Below are 16,852 nucleotides of genomic sequence, written 5' to 3'. Positions count from 1 at the left end.
CGCAGGTTTTGAAATATAACTAAACAATACATCAAGCACTGACAAGAAGGGGTTTGTGGATTGAGAGGAGTGGACAGCTTTAGGATACTGGAAGGGAAGCAGACAAGAATTTATAAAGAACACTTGACGTGCACTTTAAAGTTCTTATGACCCACTATTAGAGTTCTGTATAAAATGATATCAACAACAAATAAAGGTGTTTCCCAAGTAATTATGTGAAATGTTTCCTAAATTAATTATATGGAATGCCAAGAAATGAGTCCTAGCTAACTTGTGGGCTACTAGTAATTTCAGAGTACTGGGACAGTTTTAAAGTGAATGGCTGCTGATTCACTGTTATTAGCACTTTCTCCTCTTTTTTTAATGCCCAGACAATAATCCAGATATGAGAGAAAAGACAGATCAAGGGAATATAAATTTTATAACTGTAGAAAACTTACTGCTACTTCTCATCTACCCAAAAGGCCAGACTAGAGCCTTTCTTCAAACTGTGTATTACAACCCATTCGAGTCATAAACGTCAATTCAGTGAGTCAAAACCAGCACTTTCAAATGAAATACAATAAAAGATATCAGAATATAGTACACACAGTAAAGCCGCACTATAAGGTGCATTTTCATGAAAATTGTTAATGTAAACACATACTTGTGTTACGGGCTCATACTTAACTTCTTTCAAGTAAAATTTTTTACTATGGATTACAGTAAAAACTTTTGAAAACTGCTGCTATAGACTTTCCTGGTAAAACCAGAAACCCCAAATCTTAAAACCAGAGGGTAAGAGCACATGGAAGCCTAGGGTTACATAAGGTTTTAAGTGAACAAAAGCGCGAACGCCTCTCAGACTTCCTGCATCTGTTGTCAGCTCCAGTGATATCCTCACTCCCTCGCTTACCTGCTTGTCTCTTCCATGGCCTAAGTAATTTGTTCAGGTTTACTTCTCAGGACACAGCTATTTACTTGGTCAAAAAGGGGGAAAAAAAATTTTAAACCTTCTAGCTATAATCCAGATCGTGTCTGTTAATGAGGATAAACAGGGAAAAAAACCGAGGTGCTACAGTTTCTTAGTTCCTGATGTTTGAACTCTAAACCTTTCTATTTTAATTTTAACTTTTTAAAAATTATAGTACCATAAAAATTTTAAATGAGGTAAGTTTTTAAATCTCAAACTTATGTGAAAATTGACTGTCCATTTATAAATTGATGTAAAAACCTAACCCTTTGATGTCAATACAAACCAATCATAATTAATCCGAATAAAAACTCAGCAGTGAATTGCTTTATTTGGTAATTTGGCTTATATATGCTTTATTTCTAATAAGCACATACCTTGTTCCTATTATATTAATCACTGAGCTCTTTGTTGGAAAGTTTTACTTTTATTTTCATATTTTAACATTTTCTTTTAATTGCAATTTGACAAAAATGAAATTTTCTTCATATAGTTTTAACAGTCGGATGTATTTTACTTTTAAAGTCTATGGACTAGTTAGTGGACAGTATTTTAATAATCTTGGTATATTAAATTTAAGAGTTTAACATTTAGCAAAATTTTGCTTCACAAATTCACTTTTCTAGAATGACAGGAAATATATACAACTTAGAATCCACATTCAGACAAATGCCCTTTTCCCTTCCTCAAAATAAAAGCTTTAAAAAGTGCAGTATAAAAGTTTTAGATATGAAGGCACTGCATAACTCTGCATCATATGGCTGATGTCTTGCTTAGCAGCAAGAGTAATGAGAATATTCTACACTTAATTTAATGGAGCATAAGAAACTTTTTGAGGAAGGACCTAGCTCTCATCAAAGAAAAAGAACCTTTTGGCCCATTTATTTAATGCATTCCTTTCCAAGATTGCTTTTAAAAAACTTATCTGGAAAGGCTATCTAGAATATGTCAACCACAAATATGCTTAATATTATTCTGCATGAGTGTCAGGGGATATGGGGAAAAGTACTATATGTGTGAAAATACATATATTTCCAAAATAGTAACTTATCTATTATGATAAACTAAATATACCTTTCCAAATCCACTGTTTTTATTTAAATGCTGCCAACAACAGATGATCTGTCGAAAGAATTTTAAAAAGTTCATAAGTGTTTTTATAAATCTAATGAACAGATCTAAGTCATTATAACCCCCTATTCTTAAACTTAAGGAGTTCAGATCTGCTTTTGACCTGTTGAATTCAGTGGGTAATAATGATGTATGATTCAGGGAGTGTTCCGAGGTCCTAAACTGTTATAAAAACAAAAAACCATAGCCAGAGGACCTTATAAACAGTTAACCACATTTGTTATTATCTTAGAAACCACACTGAATGCTAACATTACATGAACTGTAACAGCAGCCCTAAGAGGCTTCAAGGTGGCCTGGAAAATCAGATCCCAAAGTTCTTGGTAGCATACACTCGACTTCAAATCCCTTCTCTAAGGACATGCCAAAAAAGAATGGAAATTTGCCCCTTAAATTAGACCAAAATATATGCTGTAACAGGAAGAAACATGTTAGTTGAAGTGAACGTTATTCTTTCAAAGGCCCGTTTAAATAGTGGTCCAAAGATTACTGTCCAAGAGGCTAAGACATCTTTACAACCTGGCCTAATGATTCGTATTTTTCTTTATAAGTGCTTTAATTACATATAGAGGAGAAGAAAATAATATATATGTTTTAATCAGATTAGTTTTGAACAAATAAAATAACACATTAGAGAAAAAAATTACTTAAAAATAGTTGTATTTATATTCCACAATTTGCTCAAATACTGGTTTTCTTATAAACTTTCTACAGGATGTTTTTTAAACAAATTCTTCACATTGTGTCTTGACTATGTACTTACGGAATTTCAGGGAAATAGTTCTGTGTGTTTTTATAGCTTAATTTTTACTAAAGGGATGGCAGGTGGTCACATGCAGTCCATGTGGGATTCTAACATGACATTTAGTGAGTTTTCTGATGTGGACCATCCCTTCGATGCTGAAGGTAATGCATCTGTTGAAAGAAGTGATTGTAGATTTGGATTACTGCTCTCTGCATCTTCCAGTTTTTCTGTGTTATCTTCCCAATTAATGTGGAATCTTGTGACTCTGGGATTAGATGCCAAAATGTTCCTTTGAAGCTAAAGGAAGAAGGAAAAATATATAAATGGTAATCACTAAGAAAGTTAGATCACCATATAGAAATAGGAGCTTCACAGAAGGATTCTTTATATTAGTACTCCTAAAGGGCTAAGTTCATATACAAAGGTATAAGTCAAATAAAGTATCTTGAACATAACTAATAAACAAGGACTAGGGCTGCAGCAAAGAAATTATTTTAGCCTAATGGAAACAAGATATGAAGAATCTGAGGCAATTCAACCAGATCTTTTAGTAACCAACAAAATATCTAACTCCTCTATATTTCTGTTTCCTACAAGGGAGAGAATCTTCTTTTTTGAAGGCAAAGGCTTCTGAGGATGCTTTATCTGACAAACCAATATGCTCTTTAGATTGATGTGGTATCTCTTCAGTAATATTTTCAAGCAAAATGAAAAATTTCCCCCAGTATAACCTCTTATTATTAGTGGTTTCCTACCTTTTTTTATGACTCATTCTTAAGAGTATTCTAGTTTCTTCTCTTTTTACTATATAAGGTACCATACAGGTAACTGATAAATTGGATCAAGAGAAAGTCCCACACCAGGATAAGAAACATTCCAGTCTTATTATCACAAAGGAGAACATTCCATTCTACTCCCATGTAATTTTTCTTGCATGGATGGTCTGGCAGATAGATCACTGTGTTCAATCTCACAAAAATCACTAGTAACTAAACTGTTACAGTTCTCAACGGAAAATCATAAACTACTAAGTATTTTTCAGAATACTGAATCATGGATTTCAGCTTCTCATTCAGAAGCTAAGCTGTTTTCCATCACCAGAAATATTTCAGACCTTTAGTTTAACCTAGTCCTAACGGTTGAAATGAAGAGAATCATGATGTCTGGGAAGTGCCATACAGACAGCCATAAAGCAAGTCCTGTTTCTTACCAGAGGCCCTTTCAGTTTTCTAAATCACCAGATTCTGAAGGTGCCTGACCAACATTAATTACTAAGGACTCACCTGGAGGTGAGGTTTGAGGTCATCCATAGTGATGGAACAGTGATTCGTTTGCCCAGTTGGCACAAGGACCTCAAATTTATTTTGTCTGAAAGCCATTTTGATGGTATACCATGAAATGGCAATTGCTCAAAAAATTGTATAGTAAAAGTAATGAAAAAGGAACAGTCAGAAGATTACCTTAGAAAAGTCTGGTTTTACTGGCGGATTTTCCCTTAATTCTGTCTCGGTATATTCATTATTTACATAATAGCCAACTCTAATAAATTCTTGACCTCGATAGGTGCATGTAATTAGCACAACTGTTACACCTACGGCATCTGCATCTGGAATGAGTCCTGGATTAGGTGCATCAGCCTAGAATAATTTAGAAAGAAAAGAAACACATCACAAAAGGCTGTTAACTGCAAGTGCAACTGGAGTTTTGACTACATTGAACATCATCAGTTAAGGGCAGAGCAACAAAAATTTGGAAATCATACAATGCTTATTTTTGAGATTGACTTACAGGCAGAAAATACAGTTCCTGTCTTTCTCCACAGTATACCTCAGTGCCCTGGGCACTTGAAAGCATCCCTGCTTCTAGAGGAAAACAGATCTGCCCACAGCATGTGGTTGTTCATGGGTATGCACTATTCACTTACAAAACCTTTTATAAAATAAAGCAAACAGATCAATAGTCTTATTGGTTCTTTTTCCAGTCACAATTTTCAGACCTAAATTAGTAAATATTCAGTTGTTCCATGCAGCCTAGTGGCAGCAAATGTTTACTATCCCAGTTCCCCTCTTCTGCCCAGGATGGCCTTTCTCACACCTACTCACCCACCCCTCACAGATACTCCAAGAGTAAATAGAAAACGAAAAGTGGAATGGAAATAGCTATATGTTTTCAAAAAAATAGTAATCCCCCTATTGTGAATAATGACTTTGCTGGGCACTAAAATATAGCATTAGCTGTTTACACCATACATACTATGGAAAGTCAATGAAGGTAAAGATTGTGTTAGGCAGATGTAATCAATGACACTGTTTTGAATCAAGCTACTGTTAAGCTGAACCTTGAGAAATGCAGAAGGTGAATTAAGTGACCTAGAGGTGGCTAAGAGCATGAGTGAAGGGCAGGGACCTGTCCATGGCCGGGTTCAGGACGGTGAGGAGGAGGGTTGGAAGGAGGCATAGACTGAGGGGATGGGCGGTGATGGTGAGGCATCTGAGTGTGACCTGAGGCAGCCTTTCTGAGTTGTAAGTGCATGAAGTCTTAGCGGATCAGATTACTCCTTCCCAGACACTAAGGAACATCCCCGAGCCTGGAGGAACACTTCAGCCAGTGCCTTAGCTTGGGAATACCCCTGGCTGGCATTCTCAATGAGGCCATTATCATCAAAGACTAATGAATACTGTAGACCTACCACATGTAGATGACATGAAACGGCATAAAATATCTACCTAGTCACCTAGGCTAAAAACCTCAGTCCCCCTCAGCTTCCCTACCTCCCACATCTAGTCAGTCTCAGCATTTCTCATCTCTGAAGCCTGAATTTGTCTCTTCATCTCTTATCTGGAATATTGCTAAAACTTCCTAACTGGTCTCCCCCAGCTCTAGCCTATTACTTGCACTGCTGTCAGCATAAGCTATCTAAGTACAGATCCATCCCTTCCCCTTCCCCAGGTTTAAAACTTCAGATGATTACTCCATTTCTAAGGGATAAAAATCTCAGTTCTTTAACTTATTTACAAGGCCCTTCACAATTTGTTTCTAACCAAACATCTCCATTCACTCCCTTTAATTCCACACCTCTTACTCTTGTTCTACAATTACACAGGTTCTTTTAAGATTTTATTTTTTCCTTTTTCTCCCCAAAGCCCCCCGGTACATAGTTGTATATTTTAGTTGTGGCATGTGGGATGCCACCTCAGCATGGCTTGATGAGTGGTGCCATGTCCGCACCCAGGATCCAAACTGGCAAAACCCTGGGCCGCCAAAGCAGAGCATGTGAACTTAACCACTCGGCCACGGGGCCGGCCCCTACACAGGTTCTTTAAAATGCAGTGATAATCTTTCCTACCTCTGCCTTACACATACTGTTCCCTTCTCCTGAAAGGTCCTTCCCTAACATGCTCAAAAATCCATCTTTTGAGGTTTGCATCAAATGTATCCTCCTTAGACGCCCTTTCTAATTCAGAAAGGAGAATTAATAGCACTTTTTTATGCATTCATATTACTTGACACCAATCCTCTGCTGATGTATGTCCAACAATCTAAGTAAATGTTTATCCTTCAGTCTTCCCTGCAGTTCTAAGCCTCATCCAGGGCAGGAGTCCCATCCAGTTTCTAATTTCAGTCTGGCACAGCTCTGGGCACACAGTATATACTTAGTATTTTGAAATTCATTCATAAGTTAGTTCCTGTCCTGGAGTGGTTTACAATCTCTCTGGAGAGATACCAGAATGGGGACACAGGGCCTGCCCTGAGAATATGCTGCTGTCTTAGAGATTCTGTGCACCCCTCCCCAGGGGGGTTAGGTTACTTCCAGGGCACCCAAAGAGATTCTAATGTACCCAGAAGTGGGTGGAGAAGGGAAAGAGGTAATCAGTACTGCTGTGGGAACTTTTCCCCCATATTGCTTCCCATCCCCTCAGCAAATTGATTCTAGGCATGTTTGTGTTTTAAAATTTGTTTGCCAAAGGATTTGGCTTGAGCAAATTCAAGCAGAGAAACCTGCAGGCCTCTCAGATCATTCAGGATGAAGAAGTGATAGGCAGAGATCTGACTCCAACCAGCAATACCAGGCAGATGTCTGGACATCTTCCTGCTAGCCTTTGACATACCCATGAGAAAGCCACGTTTATTCGGAGGCAAAATCATGGCAGGCCAGGAGAATACTACAGCAGTTTGTTTAAAGCACAAGACAGAACTGTATTTTAGTCCCTCTCTGCTGATAGCGGTGGACTTTGTGAACTGCACAGGCTGACCATATGATCTAAATCGCCCTGTGCTTCCTCTGCGCTCTTTGGCAACGTGCACTGATACCAAGGTAAAACCACTGGAAAATCACTAGAGGGAAATACTCTTGAATAAAATTTTTTTCTACAACATAAGGAGTGTTCTTAATAACACAAACACATACAAAACTTTTAAGATTTGTTTCAAAAATGAGATTTAGGTTAAAGTTTTTATAGTAGCATAAAAAGGTACATCACTACTACATGTTAAACCAAGTTTCTTACTACATCATGAATTATCATCAGTGAAGTTCTCCAGGCTTGTAGGACAACGCAAAAACTGCTTCTTTATAAAAGAATTTCAAGAAGCTAAGAGAATAAAAATTAAGTTCTAATTAAGTTCTAATTATAGAAATAGGGCACTGTTTGTCAGTGAATTGTACTTAACTGCTCTGTTCCTCAAACATTCTTACGAGGTAGGACATTATCCACATTTTACAGATGACTGAGTGACTGAGGGAGGTTAAGGAGCTTGTCCAATGTCACGTGTGCCTAGTAAGCAGTGGAGAATTTGAACCAGTTCTACCTGTGCAGTCTCTGGTATCCACCTTTCTCACCAAGGTTATGCACGCACACAACTCAGGTTAACAGCACTTTACTAATTAATGTATTTGAGCTCTCCTTAACCATTTGTTTAGACAGAGTAAATTATTTGTTACTCTTTAGTAAAAAGCACTAAGGCTAGGAGACCAAGACTCTGAATTCTCTATTTAGGAGAGGGGAGGGACAGTAGCAGCTCTAGAGATAGCACATGTGAGGGGTTCTTGGCCCGTATCTGATGGGATTATCTGACCAACAGGATTCATTTAAATTGGTCCCATGGGTGATATAAGAAAAAGGGAGAGCAGGGATAGGAATAGTTTTTCTTTCTGGAGGGAGTCCTTCCAGTGAATTCTACTTAACTGATAGGAATCTGTCTAGAAAGACTTGTAACGAAATTAATAATAGGTTTTTAAAAACCAACGGCTAGTTACTCTTTGGACTATTATATTTCCTTCTAATAAGCATGGATAATTGGGAAGTGACAATAGTTTTATACAAAATGTAATATGGATTAAAAGAAGTTAACACTTTTGAATACAGAAGACGATGTCTGAAGCCTTGGCACAGACCCAAATGCTGTCTGTAGTATCCAAGCACATAATTTATATTAGAATTCCCCCTCACAAATAATACAGTAGTAGATTTGTAACAGTAATCTTCTATAAAATGTATGGATTAGATACTTTAGTAAACCACTGGACTTCAATTCCAATCACCCGAGATCATGCAGTAAATCTCTATCTATACATATAAACTTTAACCTAGGTTTAATTACTGATTATGCTGCTGTTGTTTGTTATACCATCATCACTTCTAGCGGCTGAAACGATAAACTGAAGGTGCATATTACTAACTATATCAGTTAGTAGTATGCATTTTGAATCCATGTTTTGCGCTGCTGCACAGCCACCCCGAAAGTCTGATACTAAGGGACTATTCACAGGAAGATCCCCAAATTAACCACCATGTATGCCATGACCCAGTATAAGGTTTACTGCACACCGTGCAAACCCTGTAGTAAACATCACATTAACATCTCTCAGCACACAAATCAAGAGGTAGTGCTCCTTTATGACAGGAAGACTTCCTCAAACATAATAGAAGCAGATAAAAAGCGAATGCAGCAGAACAGGAGTGACTTAACCCAAAAGGAAGGGGATTCAGACCATGATAGATAGTCTATTTAGAAACACATTTGGCATACATATTTACCAAGAGTAATCTTACCTGAAATACAAACATATGCCTTCCTGCAGGAACAGGGCCCACTAAAACAGAGTCTAAAACTTGATCGTATTCTTCACTTTCTGCAGAGCCCACATAGATAATTTTCCATTCCAAGTCTAGGGGTTAGAAACCAAAACATTATTTCATATTCAGTAATTTCATTACGAGATGACATCAAAGACCCTTTTAATGTCCACTTAACCATTTACTGGCTGCTAAAATTGGCTTCTCCTAGCAGAAAATCCAAAAAGGCACTAAACTGCTCCTTAAAAATTTTTAGATTTCATACCGAAGTTTCTCAAAGTGCTCTTCTGTCAAAAACTGGTCCCTGGGCAGGTCTCCTCACAAAGAAACCAAAAACTTGGGAAATGCCTTGTCTTAAGGATTCAGAAAGCACACTGGCGAAGTAAGTGTTCTGAGACATCCTTCAGTAAAGAACACCAGTAACGTTAATCCAGTATTTCCCAAATTTATTTGGCTGTACAATCCCTCCCCCCTTTTTTCATATGTCATGTCTTAACAACCTACTAAACACACACTTTGGAAGGGCTGCCCCATGCTATGTTACACAGATCCATATCATCAAAGAGCTCCAACATGGAAAAATCATTTTTAGCAAACTTCCCTCATGGCTCAGAGGGGCTTCAGCTCATCCACTGTTAAAGGACCACAGTTGGGTTTTTTCCTCATGGTACCACTTCATGTTGTACAATCTTTAAATCAGGAAGAGGAAACCAAGGATCCTTATACCACTTGACACAATAGAGTTTAAACAGTGGGAACAGGCACAAGGAGGAACAAGACACTCTAAAGTGCAACACAAGACACACTGTGTAATTTGGGCATTCTGTGAAATTCAGATTTTATTGAGCACCTTTTACATTGTGCTCTTTGAAAAGAACCAGAGATGAGTAAAACGACTGCTCTTGTGAAGGAGCCTCGTTTTTAGTAGGGCAGGAAGACAGCTCTACAAATACAGATCATCTCTGAGACCTCCGGGTCCCCTTGGGCTGTTGAGCATTGTGCGGTCTGCCTCTTGGATTCACTCCCAAGACAACACCCGCACTTCCAGAGGGGTGTTTCTGGGTAGCTAGTGCCACCATGTGTTGCCTGTTTTTGTGTAACTGTGTAGATATTTCTGTTCTATAAATAGGTAACAGAAATAGTACAGACACTACTTATTCATACTGCATTCTAAACTGCAGTTTATTGAACTAAGAGATCCTTAAGGTTTATGCTTTTTTTTTTTTTGAGGAAAATTAGTCCTGAGCTAACATCCACTGCCAATCCTCCTCTTTTTGCTGCAGAAGACTGGCCCTGAGCTAACATCCGTGTCCATCTTCCTCTACTTTATGTGTGGGAGGCCTACCACAGCATGGCGTGCCAAGCAGTGCCATGTCTGCACCCGGGATCCGAACCGGCGAACCCCGGGCCACCAGGGCGGAACGTGCACACTTAACTGCTGCGCCACCGGGCCAGCCCCTATACTTTCTCTTTTTAAGTCCGTAGTCATTTTCTGAGGATCCATTATGTATGTCATGGCTCTGTCCTAGACCTAGACCACTTATATTTTCAGCTTCCAGCACATTTCCAGATGTAGGGTCCTGGATCTGACATCTCACAATATCATCTGTTTGTTGATGAAGACTGAGAGGAAACAAGCAGTTTGAATACCTAGTCAGAAGGAACAGCAAATTCAAAGGCCCGGAGGTAGGACCATGCTTGGCACGCTCAAGAAAAACCAAAGAAGCCAGGGCTGGTGCAGACTAAGCAAAGGGGAAAATAACCAACTGTGAGATTGGGGGGGCTGGGGGGGCACGGCCAGATTATGCAAGGCTCTGAAGGCTCTCATAAAGACTTTTGGCTTTTACACTGAGTGGCATGGGAAGCCACTGGCTGGTTCAAGTGGAGGAGTGACATGATCTGACTTTCACTTTAGAAGGATCATTTTGGCTGCTGTGTTCAGTATAGACTAAGAGGGAGGAAGAAACAGGATATTTCAACAATTGAGGCAAAAAATTATGGTGGCTTGGACCATGTGGAGCCATGGGGGTGAGAAGCAGATAAATCCTGAAGACAAACGCAGCAAGAGTCATTTTTTTCGCAGGGGTTGGGGGATAGAAACAATCAGGAGTTAGTTTTGGACATGTTAAATTTGAGATATCTACTAGAAATCTTGAGATAACGAATAGGTCTGGTAAAAACTTGGAAACTGTCAATACGTAAAGCTTTAAAAATAGGGGAGAGTCCTAGGGAATGAGCCTTGGGGCTCTCCAAAGTGAAGAGGTTAGGAAAATGAGGAAGAATCAATAAAACTAGGTTATACAACTAGTGGCCAGTGAGGGAGGTAACCCAAAAGCCAAGTGGAGAAACTGTTTTAAGAAAGGAGAATGGAAACTACTAAACTAGCCAAGTGAGGACAAGACTGGGAATTGGCACATGGAGGTTTGCGTAATATCTTGGTCATTTTATATGTATTTGTACCGCTATGTATAGTGCTTTTGGCCTCCTAATCGGTGTAAGTTAAGTTGGCATTTGTGGTCTGGCATGGGAACAGTCAGGATTTGTAAACCTACTTTTATGAAATACCTGCTATGTGCTGGGCATTGGTCTTGCCACTTCACACCTGCTGTTTAAACCTCAACAGCTTTATCAGATGGATTTAATTATACCTATTACGCAAATAAGGAAGTTGAGGCTCTGAGAGCCTAATCAACCCAAATTGACACAGCTGATAAATCTGAGTCAGAATGCAGGCTACGCCTCTGCAATTCCTAAGCCTAGGCGCTTTGCAAAACCATAACTAGGAGGGTTAATTCTTCCCTTTCCAGTGCTCAAATGAACAGTGGAATAAAGGAGCTTCATTGCAGGGGGGATACTGGTGAGAGTGCAGAAGCCATGGCGAGATGATGCACAAGTTGTAACTCAGGGGGCACCTGTACCTTAATTTTTATGCTAATGGCATGCTTGCTTTAGCTACCAAGTTAAAAATCCTCAGTCCTTATTTATAAATTAGCATCAGTTGTTTTCTTAACTTTTTTTTTTTTCAAACCCAGCTTTCATTCTCCTGCCCCCATGTATTTGAAGGAGGAAGGGGTAGGGTCAGGTGCTTTACACAGTTTATCAGTTGAAGGAGTTTCTTCATTTATTTAAAAAGTTAACTAATTGTTTCATTTAATCATGGTAATCCCAGCCTGCAAGTATCTCCATTTGTGGTGGGAGTGAGGGAAGTCACCAAGGGAATTGTAAACTAATTATACGACTTGGGAAGACCTGTGGTCTGGTGGAAAGTATGTAATCTTTGAGGATTAGAACAAGCCTGAAGTTTGAAAATATGAAGCAGCACACTCCATTCTGGTACATTGTAAGTATTCAACTGACAGGAGCGATAATTATTGATACTGATCAATTTAAAAAACAAAAACCGGCTCCTTTCAGCAGAGAAGCAGCAATCAACAGAAGGTATAACAAAGGTAGCAGGAAGGTCAGTCAGAGCTTGTACAGGGTTGGTGACCATCACATCCAGCACATCCAGGGTCTCCTATCTCCCAGACGACAGGAAAGCCTCTCCTTAAATCAGTAGATAGGACAACAAGCCACTGATATAAGCCTTATATTAGAAAAAACTAAATTACCTGAAGAGCAAATACTCCTCAAGGCTTTTTCTGAAGCAAATCTACACCACTTTTAAAGGAAAGTGAAATATTGGGGGGCTTTTGACAAGTATGAAAAATAGTGGCCAACCTCTGGTTTGGGACTTGAGACAAAATTATCGAGTGAGAATTTCTCTTCATAATGTTCTGTAGTTTCATCTCAAGAACAGATTTTTTAAATGAACTGCAGTATAAAAGTATGGAACCTATAAGAAGCCTTTGCTAAGTAAACTCAACTTCCTTAATCCACACAGCCTCTAGGTGGAGTACACAAGCACAGCACCTTTTTGGAAGATTCCTTTGCAGCTTCGGTATGACTCAGCTTAAACTCTTCCAAAAATACTAAATAAATGACCAGTATAAATGCCCTGGAAAGTGAGGTGTACAAGTAGAACTAGGTATATTCTTGACATTAGTACTGTAAAAACTCTCATGTGATTCAGCTGAGTTCTGAATAGGTCCCCGTTAAAAATGGAACACAGTTCTGCTTCCATGAATGGCGGGTTTCAACCATCCAATGTTGACGTCCTGTAACATCCTGAATCATGTCATCCTTGTTCAGAACTAGCCCCTAAAATGGAAGGCATCACTTGAGAAACATCTGTCATTTGAAGAACTTCCAGTACCTAAAACACTATAGTATAAGTTAGAATGGACTGGTTTCATTCAGTGGTTTCTGTTGCAGTCACCCATTTTTATATGCAATTGGCAATCAAAAGGAAAAGTTACTGACTGTTCGGTATGAAAAATGGGCCTGGTAGCTGAAATTCTTATAGTAGTACTATGGGAAAGTAATGAAACGGTTTCAGAGTGCTAAGAAAAATCCCGTTCAATTTTATTATCAATGGCCTATTTAGAAATTAGTTTAATAAGTGAATCCTCTTTCAAAATGTGCCCCACATATATGTGCATATATGCTTTACATATGTATTAAAACTGAGAAGAGCACAAAGTATTAATTATGGTTACATACAGGAGTGAGATGGGTGAAGGCATTGAGTACAGAGAACTGTTACTTTATATATGTCTGTACAACTTCTAAAAACTTTATTACAATGAGCATGTATAGCTTTTATAACTTAAGAAGCTACCCTACATAAAATACATTTTATAGAGATTAAAAACTAATTTTTAAAGTGAAAATGCTTTACATGCCATTAGAATAATTTTAAATGCACTTTGTTAAATATACTTGTAAGTCCAAAGAAGTATGTTTCATATTTAACTGTAAAATTACCTTTGATGAAGTTAATCGTTTTTCCCCTCAAATTTTAAAAATGAAGCACTGGAGTATTTTAATAAAATCTAAGAGAAGCAAAGATAAGACCTTGGCAAGTTTGAGCTTTCTAAATATTTATTACTGCACGTATTAAAAAATTTATCTTTGTGAAGACCTTAAAATGAAGTTAGAAAAAATAGTAAAAATTTTTGCATTGCCATGAGGACTTTACCTTTTGTTTCCTAGCCCACTTTTGTGTTTTATGTTCAGGGTGTTTGGATGTGGAGTTATTTTAATTAGATTTCAACACGTTCTTGAAGAAAGTCTTCTTTCAGACTACTTAGAAGTCAGTGATTATACTTAAGTATTTTAGTTATTTCTGCTCTTGGGTTAAATGTAACTTTCTAGCTTAGCAATATTTTTCTTCCTGAGAGAGAAGAGAGAAGATTTCAGTCATTACGGAAAAGGAGTCCACGCAGGTCGGGGCGAGCCTGCGCGCCAGCATCCGCGGGCGCCCCGAGCATCCCGGGCGCCGGCCGAGCAGCACCGGCCCGCGAGCCCCCGCGGCCCCCGGCAGCGTCGGCGCCCGGCCCGCGGCGCCGAGGGGCCGAGCCTGCGCCCGCCTCCCCCGCTGGTTGGTCGAGGGAGCCAGAAATCAGCGCGAGGACAGCTCGCTCCCCTCCCCGGCGCGGCCGGGCTCGGCCACCGGGAGAGGACTGCGCTCGGCGTCAGCTCTAAAAATGGATTTGCCTGGCGCTCGGGGGCAGGAAGGTGGGCAGGCGGAGCGCCGCGCTCGTCACCCGCCGAGAGGAGGCGGCGTGACGCCGGGTCGGTGGCCCAGTTCTCTCCTCCGGGTAAGATGGCTCCGCTGCTACCTCGCCGGCGCGACCACACGCGAGCCTCTCCCTTCCCGGTCTCCGCGCCGGGGCCGCCGAGGCCGTTCGCGGCGCGGGGCCAGCCGGGCGCGATCCCCTGCAGGCGCCGCGGGCGCGAGTGCGGGTCCCGCGACCCGCCCGCCCGCCAGACAAAGCTGACAACATGGCTACCTCCGCTCGCACAAGTTCCTCGCAAGTTGAGCTGCGGTGGCGCCCCGGCTGCGGCCGACCCGCGCGCGCCTCGCGGCCGGCGTCCATCAACTTCAAGTTTCCCTCCGCCGAGCCGAGCCCGCCGCCCGGCGCTGAGTCCCGGCCGCCCGCCCGCCCGCCCGCGAGGCCGGGCCCGGGAAACTTTAACGTCTGCAGCCCGCAACTGACAGCGGGCGGCGGGCTGGCTCCCGACTCACCTTCAGACAGGTCCTCGATGCACTCGAAGGTGATCTCGAACTGGAACGGGTTGTAGAACGGAGAAGGGTTATCCAGCACCACTACATTGTTCACCTGAACCTTTGCCATATTTTGAAAAAAACACAAACAATGGGGACGGGGCTTGTTGCGGCACAATAAAGTCCAGCGCGCGGCCGCTCGGGAGAGCGCAGACCCCCGCCCCGGCGCCGGCCCGACGTCGTGCAGCGGCGACTTGAGAAACTTTTTTTTCCTCTTTTTATTTACACGGGAACACTCCACAGTGTTTTGCAGCTTTCCTATTTCACTAAACTACAGCCCATTCTGCTCTGATAACTAGCAGCGTTGCCCGCGATTGGCTGCACCCGAGCTCTGACCCTCCTCCTCCAGCGAGGGCCTCGGCGGCGAGCAAGATGGGCTCCTGCTCCCGGAATGGACTCGGAAACTTTAACTGCGGCTCCACCTGCTGGTGTGGATTAGGACAAAGGCGGAGAACAAAGTGAGTGGAATACGGGCTGGGAGGCCCGCGCGGAGGCCGCCGCCGCCGCCGGCGGCGGGGGGAGGGGCGGCACAGGCCCCGCCCCTGGGCCGGCGGCTCCCGCGCCTCACGTCGGGCGTGGCCGCGGCTGGGCGGGGCGGGGGGCGGAGGGGGCGTGGCCGCGGCCGAGGCGGCGTGGGGCGTGGCCGCTGCTGGAGGCGTGCTCGCGGCGGGCCCGGCGGCGGGAGGGCGTGATCTCGGGCGACAGCCGCCTCTCGTTTGCTTCGTGTGGGTTTTTTTTTTTTTTTTAGCGCTCTTTTTACATCGGTCCAACGGCTATGGCGCCTCTCTACTGAATTTAGCAGATGTGATTCAGTTGTCTACACTAGGTTGGGTCCAGCTATCTATGCATTGGGTAATATTTTGGTGTAGAGAGAAGGGTTGGTTGCAGTGGAAATAAATTGCGTTTTATAGACCGATGCCAGCTCGAAAGGAGCAAAGCCATTTTGGAAATCTAGTTCTTGGCCAACGTCTGCGTTTGGGCACGACAACGCCGTTAGTTAAACATAGAAAATGAAGGGTGAGGAGACGCTTTTCCACACCCACTTTGCTTGGAAAATCCGAATAGGTAATATTTGGCTGCACCTGGGTCTTCTTCCTCCCATTCCCATCTGGAAAGTCCTAGAATAAGGAAAAGATTATTAGAGATCTGATCAGTTACACCCCAGGCTTCTGCCGTTTGGTAGGCATAGCAGAAACGGAAAAAAAGAAAATGAAAGTGTCAGGAGACCAAAGGGCGACAGATACAATAGAGAAAGGAAAAGGAGAGTAGAGCAAACAAAGGCTAATCAACATGTGATTTTCAAAAAATTCATGACCTAAACCGTTAGTAAGTACAAATTTAGGGCACCACAGCAAGTTCGGAAGAGCCATTCCTTGATTCACCAACATTCAATACCGATTCACGTATGCTGCTTGACTAGCATTGTGGGGAGAGGGAGAGCTTGTTAACACATGTGTGAGGTGGTTGAGCTGTTTCTGTTTACTAAGTAAGGGTGGTATAAAGGTTTGTTTTATTACCTGGTATTCGTAAACCGTCATTTTTTCCTTCAGTGTTGTGAAAGGAACCACAACTTGGCTAACTAATTTCAGAGAGAAAATACTTCTTAAGCATCATCTGTGCTGGAAGAGTTTTCTCTGAGTATGGTGCCCAGAATTTTGAGTTGGCATTCTTTGGGCATTGTTCGTACTTAAGTAGGTTGCTTTTGATGTAACTTTTTCATCTGATGGTCTTTTGAAAGTTCATATGGGACAGCTAATACCAGGCCTCCCCGCATTTAG

The 16,852-nt window shown here is 41.5% G+C and overlaps 2 protein-coding genes across 6 annotated transcripts in view; one reads left to right on the top strand and one right to left on the bottom strand.

Moving 5' to 3' along the window:
* LOC103559605 (DNA helicase MCM9) overlaps positions 1-16,852 on the top strand; it is an 85,427-nt gene that overhangs the window by 29,362 nt on the left and 39,213 nt on the right. The window contains exon 8 of one of the 5 annotated variants that reach the window (XM_070559334.1): positions 10,458-13,858. The exons of 3 other annotated variants lie outside the window; for them this stretch is intronic. In XM_070559334.1, the coding sequence (XP_070415435.1) occupies positions 10,458-10,495 (38 nt within the window). In that variant the 3' untranslated portion in view covers positions 10,496-13,858. Of the gene's footprint in view, positions 1-4,650; positions 4,765-10,457; positions 13,859-16,852 lie in introns of those variants that run through there. One more of the 5 variants, XM_070559335.1, reaches the window with a different exon arrangement.
* Positions 1,399-15,618, bottom strand: ASF1A (anti-silencing function 1A histone chaperone). The gene is made up of 4 exons (XM_070559336.1): positions 15,036-15,618; positions 8,882-8,997; positions 4,289-4,465; positions 1,399-3,125 (listed from the first exon to the last, which is right to left on the bottom strand). The coding sequence occupies exons 1-4, from the start codon at positions 15,142-15,144 to the stop codon at positions 2,913-2,915; spliced, it is 615 nt and encodes a 204-aa protein (XP_070415437.1). The 5' UTR covers positions 15,145-15,618; the 3' UTR covers positions 1,399-2,912.

Source organism: Equus przewalskii, chromosome 9 (genome assembly GCF_037783145.1).
Source record: "Equus przewalskii isolate Varuska chromosome 9, EquPr2, whole genome shotgun sequence".
NCBI lineage: Eukaryota > Metazoa > Chordata > Mammalia > Perissodactyla > Equidae > Equus > Equus przewalskii.
The sequence above is the reverse complement of the archived record's forward strand: the minus strand, read 5'-3'. Positions and strand labels throughout refer to the sequence as shown.

Bases quoted from the DNA above. Each gene is read 5' to 3' on its own strand.
- ASF1A (XM_070559336.1), bottom strand. From the start codon at position 15,144: ATGGCAAAGGTTCAGGTGAACAATGTAGTGGTGCTGGATAACCCTTCT. The intron at 8,998-15,035 runs GTGAGTCGGGAG...TCTAACCCCTAG, and splicing joins CATCGAGGACCTGTCTGAAG to ACTTGGAATGGAAAATTATC. The intron at 4,466-8,881 runs GTAAGATTACTC...AAATTATTCTAG, and splicing joins GGCATATGTTTGTATTTCAG to GCTGATGCACCTAATCCAGG.